The 16,455-nt window shown below is 45.9% G+C and overlaps 3 protein-coding genes across 4 annotated transcripts; 1 reads left to right on the top strand and 2 right to left on the bottom strand.

Annotated features, from left to right (window-relative positions):
• Positions 1 to 512: 512 nt before the first annotated feature.
• Positions 513 to 8,184, bottom strand: LOC112881099 (probable protein transport Sec1b). Its single transcript, XM_025945804.1, has 21 exons — positions 7,378 to 8,184; positions 7,252 to 7,310; positions 6,857 to 6,938; positions 6,603 to 6,681; positions 6,435 to 6,485; positions 6,232 to 6,328; positions 6,104 to 6,136; positions 5,551 to 5,679; positions 4,941 to 5,126; positions 4,745 to 4,828; positions 4,570 to 4,665; positions 4,415 to 4,485; positions 3,825 to 3,921; positions 3,084 to 3,209; positions 2,893 to 2,988; positions 1,769 to 1,888; positions 1,584 to 1,661; positions 1,048 to 1,247; positions 832 to 925; positions 663 to 752; positions 513 to 548 (listed from the first exon to the last, which is right to left on the bottom strand). The coding sequence occupies exons 1-21, from the start codon at positions 7,439 to 7,441 to the stop codon at positions 513 to 515; spliced, it is 1,968 nt and encodes a 655-aa protein (XP_025801589.1). The 5' UTR covers positions 7,442 to 8,184.
• Positions 8,185 to 8,884: 700 nt separating this feature from the next.
• Positions 8,885 to 10,277, top strand: LOC112881100 (protein ALP1-like). Its single transcript, XM_025945805.1, has 2 exons — positions 8,885 to 8,991; positions 9,215 to 10,277. Exons 1-2 carry the CDS (start codon positions 8,885 to 8,887, stop codon positions 10,275 to 10,277), a joined length of 1,170 nt encoding a protein of 389 aa, XP_025801590.1.
• Positions 10,278 to 13,721: 3,444 nt separating this feature from the next.
• On the bottom strand, positions 13,722 to 15,843 carry LOC112882327. Of its 2 annotated transcripts, none has more exons than XM_025947357.1 (2): positions 15,232 to 15,843; positions 13,722 to 13,842 (listed from the first exon to the last, which is right to left on the bottom strand). In XM_025947357.1, exons 1-2 carry the CDS (start codon positions 15,656 to 15,658, stop codon positions 13,826 to 13,828), a joined length of 444 nt encoding a protein of 147 aa, XP_025803142.1. In that variant the 5' UTR covers positions 15,659 to 15,843; the 3' UTR covers positions 13,722 to 13,825. The 2 variants fall into 2 exon arrangements, with proteins under 2 accessions (XP_025803142.1, XP_025803141.1); XM_025947356.1 differs by lacking the exon at positions 13,722 to 13,842 and adding an exon at positions 14,440 to 14,674.
• Positions 15,844 to 16,455: the final 612 nt, after the last annotated feature.

Consider the following 16,455-nt stretch of genomic DNA (forward strand, 5'->3'; position numbering starts at 1 on the left):
ACTACCACTAAGAGTGGCCTAATGGTCATGGCAATGTTTCACGTCCCGCCAGATTCACCATAACCAAACCTCGTTTCAGATCTATATATGCAATAATTTGATATGTATTACCATACAAACATCAATCTAGATTCATAAACAGTTTTTGGCAAAACGATCCTATCAATTTTTCTATTAATCTGTTCGTCAATAACAGCACCAAAAAAGGGACAAAATGTTTTACACATGTCTCTTATTTTACAACCTAATATGCCAGCTCACTTCCTCAATTCGAAAATAAAGAAGAATAACGTGTGATCAGTTCGACAGACATCAGTCATTGGTGACAATTGACAGCATCAACCTGATAAAATGTGAAACTGTTCATTGGCAAGTATGTCTGCTGTAAGCTGCAAAAGCAAACGAATTAATATACTCCGGACTGAGTAAAAAGGATCGAACCAATAAGAAGAGAATGTACCTTATATCGAGTACTATAAGGCGAGAGTTCATTCCATCGCTCGGTATGCAAACTACTTGTTAGCGGCGCTACCTATCGACTTCAGCTTCTGCACGTGGGAGAGTCGTTGCATGAACATAGCAGGCTGACTTTCAGCAATCCCCAGTGGGAAAGAATTGATGAAAAAGAAAATGGGAACCCTTAAGGCAGATCGAGTTTTTACCGAAATAAACTGCGGAGGGTCATCGATGCTAGATGAGCCCAAAACGATTTCGCGCTTCATTTTCATTGTAAGCTTGTGCACCGTGCGCAACTGATCCATTGGAGTGTGAAGTGAGATATATGCACAACAGAAATCGAAATTACTATTTTGTAGTAAAGACACAACGTACTTCAGATCTAGTGGCTCCACCAATCATGAAGATGAAAATCCGGTTGCCTAGCCTCTTGAATTCACCTGATGAGTGTCTCAAGACTGAAGAATCACTGCCAATCCAATTTATTATGATAAGGAAGTAGCCAAAGCTTGGAACCCACTGAAGTAGGTGTGTTACTCGAAATTCATAAGGCCCAAGAGGTCCAGACGGAAAATTATGTTTAATCACTACCTTGATTGAGAATCGCCAGAGGTCCGAGACTTAGCCCATTGTGGTGTCCGCCTTGACCTCATAGACATTGGTTGTGGGTTTTGTGGTGGTCCTGCCGTTGATGCTGTTTGAGTGGCACCTTGAGGAGCAGAACTTGGCTCACCCATAGATGGGTATTCTTTCAGAGGTAATTCACCTTTGCTCAGTTTCTCAATTAGCTCCTGTTAATAAATCATGGAACTCCAACTGTTACAACAGATAATTCAACATGTAACGAAATTCAGAAGAAAAAAATTGAATGTAGAAAAAATATACATGCACTTAAGAAAATTTCTGAAGGATAAAGGCAACATACTTAATCATAAATTTAAATAGTAATTTTATTTGGTTAATGGTGAGTAATTCTTGACCGCAAGAACCTAAGGAGATACTCTCTTCAGTCAGGACTATACAACAAAATATAACTGCATGCATGTCAATCTTGATGTTGGAACGTCATATGATTCTCACACAAGGTAATATTTGTTGAAGACAAGGGAAGGTCAGTAAGAACATGCCTCAATAAGTGGGAAAAATCGTGATAACGCCCATGTTTCCTCCCCATCCTGTTTTTCTACCCTGGCAGCATTTTTCTTCTGGAATAAAAATTAGAAACATGTGAATACAGGGGAAGATTTAGAAAGTTATTTCGTACAAAGTCATGACTTTTCATCTCTATATGGAGAGAAAATCATGAGCTCACCTTTTGCGCATCAAATTTTAGAGAGAAAGTACCGGTCCTTGATGACTTTTTTGTATCTACACCTTCCAAGTATCTTAAACACTTTATTACATCCATATCATCATGTGGAAGCTTTGCTAGCTGAATATCAATAAATTAGCTCGCTGTCATATAGCTATAGAACAAATAACATAACATGAAAATTTGTCAACAAAGAATGTAGATGCTATTCTATAAAGTTTGTTAACAAAGATCCAAATGACAGAATAATCTTTAGCTTCTTCTGTAATGCAAGATGATGTTAACAATCTCAGTCTATACGGCCCAGACTTATCTCAATGACTCAATCTGGGTATTGGATTTTTTTTCGCAAGTAGCATAATAAATGGCTAATAAGGCAAAAGTATTTTAGATGAACTGGGATGCAAGTGTCCAATTACAAGATGTAAAAGCTACTCTTTACTAGCTTTAACCTCCTTCAGAGATGGATTAAACTTATTTTAAGACTATTACTAAGCTGGATTTATTTTTGCGTTTCTTATTCTTGTTTCCTGTGGGTTTCATTTCTAGCCTACCCCAACTTGCTTGGGACAAAAGGCTAAGTTGTTGTTGCTATTGTGTACTAAGCTGGATTTATGTCCAAGCTTCCGCATCCTCAAGTAGTCAAAATAGTTGCATGAGCATTTTCTACCTCACACACAAAAAATGGTGTCATGGTACCTTTAGTTATTGCCAAGTAGTGGTCTTAATTTATACATTTACTCCTATGCAGAAGCAATGCACATTACAATTTTATTATTCCCTATAAATAATCAAGAGTTGATATTAGCTTAGTCTGAAATCCGTAGTGTGAATAACCACATGATAATTTTAAGCACAAGTTGCTTTTGCATTGATATGTACTAATCTGAGAGAGAGGCATATGGGAATTATGTAGGATTTAGCAACTAGGATAAGATATCACATATAGGACACATTCTAAATATCTGGTCCCTATTAATATGCCCTAAATTCCAATACTCATAATTAGTGAGAGCAAATCGAGGTTTACTCCAATGTCATTGTATATCTTTGCATCTTGAATAAGGCGTGCACTATTTATATAATCAATAGCTCATAAGCAGTAAAAAAATTATGTGAAATACCTGCATCAACTTTTCCCCTTTGTCACCTTCAAACTTTTCTGGATATACAATTGCATATATTATCAGCAACCTCAATTTGTTTTCTGGACTCATATCCTTGATAGTAGAACAAGCATGTCAAGCAAAGAACAAAATCAAACTGAAAGGGACTTAGCAGCAAGCCTGTTTTTCGTTTCTCTTTCTGAACAAACCTGCTTTGACCTAAGGATGCTGATCACCTCCTTCGCTCCTGCATCTCCAAAAACCAGATCCTGCTCCAGCTGCCCAATGTCACGGAGCCCATACTCCCTGATAAACCTATTAATTTTCCCAGCAATCTGAAAAGGAGACCAATCGAAGTTTTAGTACTCATCAATTGAAATTAGAGGTAAATACAACAAAGGTTGTTGTTCAAAGTAGCAGTTAGGGCCTGTAACCTAACAAACTTTATTTCTTCTATAAATGAAATGACACAACTCTCCTGCAATGTTCCAAAAGGATGTTGTTCAAATGCAAGGCACTGGGCCATATGATGCATAAACTAAATATGGAAAACATGCATTAAGGTGAAAACAAATGCCTTTAAACGACAACTGCTTGCTTTGAACTATATTCAATGCTTACCTATGTGGGTAAAACATGTAAATGTGGAAAGGACAATAATGACATTTCTTACCATGTTAAATAATTTATTTTCTACCGTGGCTGCAATAGATTCCATCAGGAGCGATGAACCATCTTTTGGCGCCCCTTTATAATTATGTACCATAAGATAATATAATTTGTTTTAGTGCTAATATAATTTTGTTCTTGCATCTGTATGAAAGTTAAGTTCCTGATTCCCTTAAATTTATAAATATAGGAAATGGTAAGTGATGACTTGTAAAGATAAAAGATTAAACATCAGAACAGAAAGCATACAGGGCAGATATTCTTTGAGAGCAACCATCTACCTCTATATGTAGTGTCAATTTCTCAACTTGATCACTATATTGCGGCAAAGCTTGAACGATTTTCTGCAGATCCCTTGTTGAGATTTCACCACCATCTCTAGTTGAAAATGGAAACACCACTATCATTTCTAATGCAAGAATTTGGAAATATTATGCATTTTATGGTCTGGCATCAGAAGCAAATTTTGTGCCAATACCTAGTGATAGACCTTTTATATATAATACAAACTAAAGCTACAGTTTAACTTAAACTATAGGTGTTTCTGTATCACTTGCCTTGCAGCATTAAATCCAAATAAAATCACTTGTTCAAAAGAATGCTATATGCTACTGAGATGCATATGGTCATATTTGACGTTTGAATAATTGTGCCGCAGATAAATATCCAGCACAAGGGGTACTCAAAAGTTGAGATAGAATATGACTAACATCAGCAGCCCAGAAGTGTAGATAGCACTATAACTAAAAATCATAAATAGCAGCAGTAACAAAAAAAATTGAGGCATTCTTATGAAATACTGTACTATAGGATACACCATGCCCAAAAAAATCACTCACAATTACATCCGAAATTGAGAAAGGTTATGCACCTTGAATGTAGTTGTGCTGCTTTATTCTTGGAAACAAAATTATTCATCTTTTCATACAATCTCTCGCTAGCCTAGCATTTTAATTAGTGTTAGGAATAATACACCAAAATATAGTTAAGCGATCAAAATGCACCAATATAACACATAAGACTCACATCAGCTATGTGAGCATGGCGAAGCTCAAGCCAAAGAGGATCATGATCCTCCAATACAGCCTCCTTCTGTTCAGGTTCTGAACCTGCCTTTGATACCTTCCAACAGAAAATAACATTAAGAATAAGGAAACTAAAGAGAATTAGTAGATCGTTACTAATATGATATTACAATTACCTCGTATATGTATTTGGTACCATCCATTTCAAGTAGATCATGGCACATTGCATCATAGGTCCATTCGTGAATAACAGGTGCTATCTTTGCAGTCATATGAAATTGTTGTAAGCTGTTATGAATATATTGACGAGGTTTGCTATATTGACGATCTTTACTATACTTTTAAGATGAATAACAGGTTATGCTTTAGCACCTGATCTATAGGCCTGTCAACAATGAGCAGTTCACATGTCTCCTTCTGGGGAAATTCAGGAATTGTTGATTTATATTTTGACACAATATCCCAAACAGCAGTAGCAAGCCACTTTGGAACCATGTCAAATTTAGTAGTTGCGGAAGCATCTCCTTTTGGGGCCCGATACCGCACACATGGAAATTCCTGCAAAGTACTTAAATCAGCTTTCGTGTTTAATAAAAAAGGGGAATAATAAGGCTATTTATTCATAAAATAGCGCAGTAGAGCTAAAGGTCTAGTTGCCTCTGTTGCTAATTAAGATAGGAGATAGTCATAAATCAAGGAAATCTAAAGTTAGCATTGTAGACCACTCCCTCCTTTCTAAAATGTAAGAAATTTTAGTTTTGCACTAAGTCAAACTTCTCTAATTTTGACCAAGTTTATAGAAAAATATATTAACATCTACAATACCAAACAAATGCAAATGTATTCTGTTCACTAAAAGAGAAATTTTCTGTGCAAATATATTAACATCTACAATACCACTCCCTCCTTTCTAAAAGAGGAATTTTCTACTAATTATCAGTGGGCATGAATAGATTGTAACAAATGGAGTTCACTAACGTACTTTCAATGATGCAAATGTGGTCGCGATGCGAGTAGCCATCGTGCTTATAGTATCATTGAACATTTTGGAATTCTGTTCACTTGGGCCATATAAATCATTCAGCGCCGAATCATGGTCAGTTACGAAGCCCTGCATATATAACAGATAAAGTTAGTAGTATAGTGATCATCGTATCATAGACAGAGAGCAGGAGACAAAGGCATGCAAATACAAGGGCATCCAGCATGTTTACTGGAATGGATTTCCTATGCTTTTCACTTAAGAAAATCATGAATATTTCCACCATACTAGGAAATTTTAAAACCATTTAATTCTTTCATAATGCAAGTGCATCTGTGTAACAAAACCAACGACAACAATAGTTTGGTGTCAGCCTTTGCTTGCTTCCTATATAGCCTATAAAGGATCACAACACTATGCTGTTAATTATTTTTATTGAATGTTTGTAGCTGACACCGACCAGAAAGAGAGAAAATAATAAAGTGAGCATATGGTACTTTCATATATTAGTCTCAGAATTCATGTGAAATGATGTAGATTGAAAGCTGAATACCTGCATGTCAATAGTAAAGAATTCCAAATTCATCTGCAACCAATTGAATCACAACATTAGAATTTATTAGAAGAACTTGTGCCATAGCTCAAAACAATGAAAGATAGATACATTGCGAAATAACCTACCTCTCTTAGTGCACCAATCCGTGGTATTACACTGCTGTCATTCTTTATGTAAGATACCAGCTCCTTAGGAATCGGTGAACTAAAGAAGATGTATGCCCTAGCGTTTGAAGTGAAATCATCAGCGTGTTACTCAAAATTTATTACATCTGAAGCTTTTGGAAATGAAATTCTAGCTACAAAGTGGAGGTGGCAGCTCAACGTACTTCCTGTACAGTGGACATCTCCCAGACATATCGGAGAGAAGCATTATGACACTGCAGATTGCAGGAAATGTGCATTAAGAAGAGAGCTTAAGATGAATTACATATTTATTGTGCTACATGGTAAAGTGGATGCTGCCATGGGGCATAGCAGCGCCTACTGAAAATTACTTTTCTTTCAGTGGCTGCAGAAAGTAGATTGCATCCATTGAAGGCATTGGCTCCCTTCTCTTGAACAGATCTTCGACCACTGCAGGATATGGCAGTAAGATTATTATACATAAACTCCTTCAACCGATCAGCTCTGCCCAAGTGTTATTGACCAAAAACAGGTGTCTTTGAGGAAACGCAGTCAGAAGAAGATGGTAACAACCACCCATTTACTTTCTCCTAGATGATCATGCATCCAGGTCTGGGAAACTTACACGAAATCCCCGCATCGGTAATTTCCGCCATCTTGCAAGCATAACCCATGATCTTCACTGTAAACTTATCCATTATAAGAACCTGCAAATGTGACAAATTTGTAGCACACAATCAATTCCCCTTCTTATCCTGATAACCACCGCAACTAATTAGTAGTGCTCAGACTGATCGGGGTACTTCCATAGCAAACGTGCCAGGATAATCACATAATTTGGGGGAAGATCCATGCTTGTTGCGTTAAAAAAAAGGAACAGCATTGTGAATAGCTAATTATGATGTGATGATTGGCTTCTCGACCGAAACATACATGGTGCAGACTGAACAGATTGGCAGTAAGCAGGGGATGAGCAGAGTATGCGTAAATCAAGCAGCTGTGCACAAACATCAAAAGTACCTTCCAGGAGCTCTTGGTCTCCTTATCCTTGTCCGGCTTCAGCAAGTCCTTCAGTATCCCTGCAGGACGCAAAGCAGATTGAGATTGTGGGAGGCGGCCATCGAAGAGCCGGTTCAGAGGACGTACGGTCGCGGCAGATGTTGCGGAAGACCTTGGGGTCATCCGCCGGGGCGCCGAAGTCCATCGACATCTCGCCGCCGACGGCTCCGAACCGATCCGATCGACGACCTCCGCACCAGCAGCAGCAGCAGCTCCCTCTTCCTCCTCCGCCTCTTGTCGCTCCCGCACTAGCCTATATCCTGATTTAGCCGGCCGGCCGGGAATGGCGACGAGCGCAGTGGGTGCTTGATAGGTGCATGCGCGCATGCCCGCGCGGGGTGGGGAGGGAGGAGGGAGCAGGCGACGCGTGGGGCCCGCCGCGATCCCCGCTGGGGAGGAGGAGAGGAGGGCGACGATGCCCAGAGGATAGGCTGGCTGGACGCTGGAGCGAGGACGCCATGGGCACACGACGTCGGGGGATCGGAGGGAGCGGCAGCTTGGTCGCATGCACGTCGTAGGCGCGCTACACGACTGCGAATCTTCCGCGTGCATACTTGCGTGTTCTTCTCTCCCTGCATCCCAAACGGCTCCCGTCGTGTCAAAACTTAGGCTATCTCCATACATATTCCCTAAATCTCATCCTCTATATCCATCCTCCATATCAACTTCATTCTCTATACCAAATTTAACTCCAACAACATCCTCTATTTCCATCTTCTATACCCCACAATCTCAATTTTTTATCTTTTTCTTCCAACTGCCCTTTCCCCACCCGCAACCGCCGAACGGAGCCCCTCCGCCCGCAGCCCCTCCGCCCGCCGGCTCTGCTTCCGCGCCCCGCCGCCCGCAGCCCCTCCGCCCGCCGCCTCTGCTTCCGCGCCCCGCCGCCCCCGCGCCCGGCGCCCCTGCTCCCGCGCCCGCCGCCCCTGATCCCGCCGCCCGCAGCCCCTCCGCCCGCCGCCCCTCCGCTCCGCCGCCCGCGCCCCTCCGCTCCGCCGCCCCGCCGCTAGCCCGCGCCCCTCCGCTCCGCCGCCTCCTCCACGCCCGCCCCCTCCTCCGCGCCCGCCGCCTCCCGCGCCCTCCCGCGCCGTCCCGCGCCACCTCCCGCGCCCGCCCCCTCCTCCGCGCCCGCCGCCTCCTCCGCGCCGCGCCGGCCCCTCCTCCCTCCTCCCGCGCCCCTCCGTCCTCCGTCCTCCGGCTCCTCCCGCGGCCGCCCCCTCCTCCGCGTCCGCCGCATCCTCCGCGCCGCGCCCGCGCGCCTCCGCCCGCGCCCCGCCGTCGCCCCTGCTCCGCCCCGCGCCGCACCGCCGTCGCGCGCCCCGCGCCCCGCCGCCCCGGCGTCGCCCCTCCCGCGCCGTCCCCGCGCCGTCCCCGCGCCGTCCCGCGCCGTCCCCGCGCCGCCCCGCGCCACCCCGCGCCGCGCCGCCCCCCGCGTCGCCCCTCCCGCGCCGCGCCCTTCCGCGCCGCCCCGCCCCCCGCGTCGCCCCTCCCGCGCCGCCCCGCCGACCGCGCCGCCCGCCCGCGCGCCGTCCCCGCGCGCCGCCCTGCGCCGTCCCCGCGCGCCTCCCTCATCGTGCGCTGCTCCTCCCGCACTATGGACTTCGAGGACTGGTTACAGCAAACGGAGATGGAGCGAGAAGCACATCAGCGATTTATGGAGATGGAGCTAGACTATCTGGAGGACTTCACCCTCATGACGATGTGCATGGGGGGTCCCCAAGTGCCTCGCGAAAGGGTGCCTCACCAAATCGTGCCTCGTGATCACCATGATGGTTTCCGTCGGATATGGGCAGACTACTTCGCTCCCCAGCCGGTGTATGGGGACCGACTGTTTCGAGAACGGTCCATCGCATGCTTGTGTTACATAATGTTGTCTGCGTTTTCATGGCGAGTGGACTAATACTTGTTGTCTTTGACTCTGCAGCTTCCGTATGCGACGGCATGTGTTCCTTCGGATTGTCGACGCGGTGCAGAGGGTGGATCCTTATTTCATCCAGCGTCCGGACTGCACAGGCCTTATGGGAATATCTGCCTTGCAGAAGTGCATCGCCGCCATTCGCATCCTGGCTTACGGATTACCAGCCAATGCGGTCGACGAGTATGTGCGAATCGGTCCCTCGACAGCTCAAGAGGCCTTGAAGCATTTCTGTCGAGCAGTCATCGATGCATTTGGTGGATACTATCTGCGAGCGCCAACTGAAGAGGATGTCCGCCGCCTCGTCGAGGAAGGTGAACAACAGGGATTCCCGGGAATGCTTGGCAGCATAGACTGCATGCATTGGACGTGGCGTAATTGCCCATCATCGTGGAAGGGCATGTTCACCGGCCGTGGGAAGTCACCTTCTATGATTCTAGAGGCTGTGGCGTCCAGGAACCTATGGATTTGGCACGCTTACTTTGGAATGCCAGGTAGCTGCAACGACATCAACGTTCTTCACAGATCGAGTCTCTTTGACCGCTTCATGCAGGGGACCTCGACGCCGGTGAACTTCACAGTCAATGGGCATTCATACAACATGGGATATTACCTGGCAGATGGAATCTACCCAGACTGGCCCGCATTTGTGAAGACCGTCCGTCATCCGATGGAGATGAAGACTCGCCTCTTCGCCGCAAAACAGGAGGGTGCTCGGAAGGATATTGAGAGAGCATTTGGTGTGCTTCAGGCCCGGTGGGCAGTGATTCGTGGGCCGGCCTATCCATGGGACAGGGACGACGTGCGGGATATGATGACCGCATGCATCATTATGCATAACATGATCATTGAGGACGAGGGTGACAGGGCAACGAACACCATCTTTGAAAATCCCGGGCAGCATGTCGACCTATCAACGGGGAACTTGGGGGACCGACATGCATTTGTTCAAGCACATCACCGCCTACGAGATCGTGATGTCCATTTTCGCCTGCAGTCAGACCTAATTGCGTATAATTGGAACCTACATGGGTCGACGGTTACCAGTGCGACGGATGTGCCACATGTGTGACCCCCTGCACGGCACACCCAATTACATGAGCTAAGCAGGTATGTACAACTGGACTTTAATTTTACAATTACGACTATTTCGTGGAATATATCAAGCTTGATTTCATACTATATAATTATAAAGTGGCCTAGTTATACTGCCTAGTAATACTGTAACAAAGAAATCCCTGTTGCCTCCTATGATTGTTTTGTCCCCAGAAGAAGCAAACCTAGCTACACTATGAATCTAATTTTCGGTGAGCCTTCATGCTCATACATTTCAGTTTCAAAAAGCCTTGGGTTGGTTTGGGCTGAACCCGATGCAGAGTAGTGAAACAGAAGCTGGTTTTTCTACTTTTCTTCGGAACAGTCACTCTAAGTCAATTTCTCTGCACCACATTATTGCCTCATAATTTCAGAGTTTGCCACCCAAAAAATGTAATGTTATCATTATAAAGTCAGGCATTGCTATTTCCAAGATAATAAGTTATGTTTGGTGCTCATTTGCAGCAATTATTTTGGTCCATATGGCTGGTCTGTAACACATATTGACTGAGTGTACACTGTTCTTCCATTAGCTGATTTTTTTTAAAAAAATTTTGTGCAGTACCGAGAGTGGCCTCTACAGGAGAGGGTCCAAGCTCTGCTGTTTCAAGTGCATCAAAAAACTCAAGCTGCTAGTGAAGGTCTTCTGATAAATCAAGAAGGAAGTGTCTGGTTAACATCAGATGGAAGTTGGCTTTGTGGCATACCCCTTCGGTTATGTGATTGCTACATGTCCTCTTCTATTTTTCTTCAGCCAGTCGCCTAGAAGTTGCTGAGTATGATCAGACAATACTTGAGCAATGAAATCCTGAATGCACCGTGTTAATCCAACCAAATTTTAGTTCAGTTGAACTTCGCTTGCCTTGAAAAATTATGAAGCAGTCAACACTTCTAGTGTTCCATTTCCAAGTGAAGTGCTGCATATGCATACATATATGAATCATTGTCTGTTCTGTTAGCATATGCTTAGTTCCTTACATATATGATTCATTTTCTGTTGTGTCACTATTTCATCGCCATAATCCATTCGCGTTTGAATTTGTGTAACAACGTGCAAGTGCTACTATTATGTGTGGCCAATCAGTTAATGTAACCATTTTTGCTCATGTTTTGAAACGCTAAATTTGCGGTGTTACACGACTCACAGCGTTTGTGCATCGAGACTGAAGTTTGGTATTGGCAATTGCTCATGCTGCGCTGCCGCTGCTGCTGCATGAGGGGTACAACTGTATATGGGAGTGGACTTTGTTTGGGTAACTCTCTGAAACAAGGCAGGGTCACCTGTTCTTCGTCGTCTTTGACCAATTTACCACTAAAAAAGTCTCGTCAATCTGATGTGTTCTCTTGCTGCTTCGCCCGGTTTACTGCTTCCGGTATGAATGAGCTCACAGCTTCACCCGGTTCACAGCTGATGCAGAGAGCAACAATTTGTAACACTGGTACTGCTCCTCCATTTGCTAGTTGTCTAGCCTGTGTATGCTTCCATTGCTTCTTGTTGCTAGGGTCGCTTCTCTGAACAGCAACATGGCATGCCTCTCGGATGGGCATCTATATATCAATCACACATGTCAAAAAAGAATAGCCACATCACTTCAGAAGGCTACTATATCAATTCCATACAGGTACAAATTTACTAGGAAAGGTAGCTGCGTATAGCAAAAATCCATGCTCCTACAATCCTAGCTACCAGGTAACTAGATTTATGAGATAATCAATCAGCAATGACCATTCGTTCTTCTGAAGAAAAATAGAAGATCTAAAATAATCCTCCAAAAAATAGTGAAAGATCTTGGAGGATATGTGCAGCCACCTGAATGACCACCATTAGCTTGCCTACTAAGTATTGTAAATGCAATCTAAACAACTAGTGAATCACATACACATTCTATCTATTTGCCAGCAGCAACAACCATCGATTTGCTGATGCAGAGAGCAATAATTTCCATCAAACTAAATGGAGTCCAACACACAGTTCATTTAAACAATAATTGTGGCAGATCATACAACACTCAGCACTAAAAGTTCTCAAACATGTAACAACATCTCTCGCTGCTCATACAACACCCAGCACTTCAAGTTCTCAAACATGAAACGATAGTTCTAAGATAAGGAATACACGCAATGTTCCGCAATCGTACACAAAGTTCTCAAATAATACAGACAACATCAGTTGGTAAGGCCGATACCAGTCAGGGAGGAGGCAACGAGTACTTCGCAAGGATCTGCTCCTGCTGTCGCTGGTAGAACAGTCGTAGCGCTGGCGAGCACCTGTCGAGATCTATACTAAGAATACGTTCTTCCTCCGCGCGTTCTTCCTTGGCGGCCCGACTGTCCCTGTAATTCTTCTCCATCTCCAGCCGACTCGTCTCCAGTGCCAGCCGACGATCCTCCTGCGCCAGACGACGTTCCTCCAGCTCCCTTTCCGCAAACATCTTCTTCTCCTGCAGCTCCCTGTCCGTATTGATCTTCTTCTCCTGCAGCACACACATCGTGGCGTGGTGGGTGGCCATCTCAGCCTGAGTCTCCTTTATTAATGACAGCTTGTTGCCCCACATATCATTCATTTGTGAAATGTATTCCGACGAGGACGACGATATGGCGGCCTTTTTGCTCGCTGCTTTAGTGGTATCCCTCCCAGCCGGCCTCTTGCACCCGCTGGAGGCCGGGGGATCAGACTCGGCAGGACCGCCCACTCCGTTGGCACCATTTTCTGCTGCATCGGAGGAGTCGTCGTCGAGCACATGTACCTTGGAGTGAGACCCAATGCACGCCTCCCACTTTGGCTCATCCTTCAATAACTTCCAGGAGTGCATCTAGGTGAAAGGCTTCTGCAATGCCGCAGCATACCGAGCCATTGCCTCCGTCGTCTGAACAAGCTCAGAATAGACAAAAATGAGGTGTATCAATTGTATAATTTGCATATCTGTATATAAGTGAAATCCAGGTCCATGTTGTCCATGAATGCAAACGTACAGAAGTTGAGAAGCAGGTCAAGTACCTTGTCCGCGTCCGACATGCCGCTGGGATTCAAACGCAGGACGCCATTGTAGAACTCGGAAAACTTGGTGCAGCACTCTTTGATGTAGTCCCAACGAGTTGTGAGCGACTTCTGCGATCTCTCCGGGTAAACCCCTCGAGATGAGTTGTACCCTTTCATGATCCGTAACCAAAACCCTTCTTTCCGCTGCCCGGTGTTGACAACCGGGTCAGTACTTATGTTTATCCACCACTTTGTCAGGTTCACGTCTTCTTCGGGATTGAAATTTGGAAGCTTAACCTTCGGACCACTTTTCCCAGCATCGGGGTCGCCCCCTCGGACCCTCGGACCTTCACTGACCTGCTGCATTGGGGGTCCTGCTGGAGGCGGCATGGTTGGTGGACCAGGGTAAAAATAAGGAGGTACTGGTGGTGGCATTCCGTATGGGTGGAAGGATCCCATCCAATGCTGCCTAGAGGCAGCATTGGCAGCAGCTTCAACCTCCTCTCTCTCGTCATTGTTGCTGCATCCTTGCATGGCGTAATTGGTCACGCGGTCCATGACCCTACAAATCACAAAGCACAAAAAGTTGTGTGACTTACAGTACAAACGAGATATATGGTTAATGTTCAGTTGAAATTGGCTATGTAAATAGATTGTTGTGCTTAATCATTACAATATAAGTGTATGACCCATAGCCATATTATTACATACTGAATTCTCGTTTTTGCAAAAATTTGCATAAGGTAAGTGGTGCAAACAAGGAACTGTTGTTAAAGGATGGCTATGACTTCAGGACTGATGACAAGGAAGTGCTATGTTGGCTAATGCAGTTCCAAAAGATCCAAGACAAGTGCTAAGTGGCTAAAGGATGGCTATTCTTTCACCATATTATTGTCTATCTAGAACAATATTATTGCATGATCCCTACCTACCTTTAGGCTGAATACATAAAAAAGACAGCAAAACTATAAGATAGAACAAGCTCAACACAAGTATTGTTAAAAGAGTGCCTAGATACAACTGCTAAATTGCTAATGCATAGTAAAGAATCAGCTTAACCATTACGTAAAAAATGCTATTACATAATAGTAAAATTGCTTAACTGAAAGGGAAAGGAATGCTAGATAACTCAATCATCAGAACCTCATCAGGTAACGGTACAGTGTCGAACCAACTGCTCATCCTTTTCAAAATAAATACTACTCCAACAAACAAACGATCAGAAAACCTATGACATAAATTCCTACTTGAACAGCAAACAATCAGGTAACTAGCAGTATAAAAAGTCAACGCATTTTCGATTAGATCATGTGTGTATAACTGAAATTACAGCCATCACAAATATCATGGCAGGAAGGATGTTGCTCAACCTTGGGTCAAATGCACAAAAGAACCTGCACATGATCACTCAGCAAATGTCAGGAATGTCAAAGCCAACAACAAATCGCTCAATCTCAACTACCAATATTTTACCCATTAATGTCAGTTGAACTATTGCTAAAAAAATGACCAAAATGAATCTTCTGTATGGATCTTCATACAGAAGCATAACATGCTACTTAGCAGATGCAGAACATGGTAGCACAAAGTGAAAGGTAACTTAAATTCCCATTATCATCAACACTATTACAATAACAGCTACTTTAATCTACAAACCAAGTTTGCCAATTCCAGCTTCAGTTGCAAATCTTCTGTTCTATCTCTAGAAACAAACACGGCTCAAATCGTTCTTGAAATCCGCCACCTAGCCTACCGTGCACACCAGCAACCCCAAGCAGCTGAGAGCCGCGTGCCTCCACTCTTCCAATCCCGCACCGAGAACCCCGAATCACCCAGATCTTACCCGCAGCCGCGACCGCGGTGGCCGGCGGCGATTTGAATACCGAGCAGCTAGCAACCTACCGGCAGCTTGCTCGAGTCAATAACTAAACAACGAAATCGAACAGCATACCTTCCCCTCCGGCGCCGCTTCGAGGAAGACGGGATGTCGGCGGATCTGGAGATGAACCGCCGTCGAGCGCGTGCTGACCGCCGCCTCTTTCGTCTCCCTTCGCCGCTGCCCCCTCCCTTTGCAGATGACGGCCGAGAGTCACTCTCGCCTTCCCCTCGGCCGGCCCCGAAGGACGAACTGCCACAGTCCTCCAGATCCGCCGCGCGCCGGGGACTCCGCTCGGCTGCTTCCTCCTGCGCCCGCGCAGAAGGGGATGGAGGACGCCGGCCGGGACTTCCTTCTCCCCGTGCGCAGGCCCCAGACGCCCCCCGGCGGCCCTCGAGCGCAAGGCCGCTGCCGACCGAGCCGCGTCCGCCGCTCCTGCGCGTCCCGCCGATCTGGCCCCGCCGCCCCTCTTCCAGATCTGCTCGCCCACGGCCCGCCGCATCCGCTAGGCCCTCCCCCACCGGCGACCCAACGGCGGCCGTCGCTTTCCCCTCCCCGGCAGTTTCTTCCCGCGGCCGCGCGGAAGGCGCTGGCGGAGATGCGGTGGAGGGCGAGGCGAATGGAGGACGGCGCTGGTGACTCCCTCCGTGCGGGACGCAGTCGCCCTCCCCCATTTTACCGCACGATTTGGAGAATGCCGCTGGAGCGCCCGCTTGCTACAGTGTCCCCCGATAATACGGTAGCGAACCGTTTACCGGGTCTCGCTGGAGACAGCCTAAAACGTTTCATTAGAGCAAATAAACAATTTTGCCTGGAAGAAGCGTCACAACATGTACTGTACACGGTCCCTCGGCTATATCAGTTGGCATAGTAGCAGGATAGGAGGCTAGGCGCTACCTGTAAGGTTATACTACCGGCTTTTCACGTGATTAGAGCCACGATCAAGCACTGATCCACATGATGCTCATAAACAAAGGGAGCCTACTGCCTAAATACTACTAGCTCTCCTGCTTCAGTTCTGCACGAGAAAACATGCCACTCCTGTGCCCTGCGCCGTAATCTCGCTTGCGTGCCAAGGAAACAAGCACTAGCAGCTGGATTAGCGGCCGCATTAGCCGCTGGGTTAGCGGAGAGTCGTCGGCGGACGGCGGTGGTGCGCAGCAACAAGAGGACTCCTCCAGACTCGCCGGGGCAGCCCATCTACGCGACGTCCAGCACCGTGGGCCGGCTCTCGTCGCCCTCCCGTTTTTTTTTTGTTGAATGCACACACGCACGGGCCCGGCCTCGTAAACTCGCGTG

Source organism: Panicum hallii, chromosome 2 (genome assembly GCF_002211085.1).
Source record: "Panicum hallii strain FIL2 chromosome 2, PHallii_v3.1, whole genome shotgun sequence".
Lineage (NCBI taxonomy): Eukaryota > Viridiplantae > Streptophyta > Magnoliopsida > Poales > Poaceae > Panicum > Panicum hallii.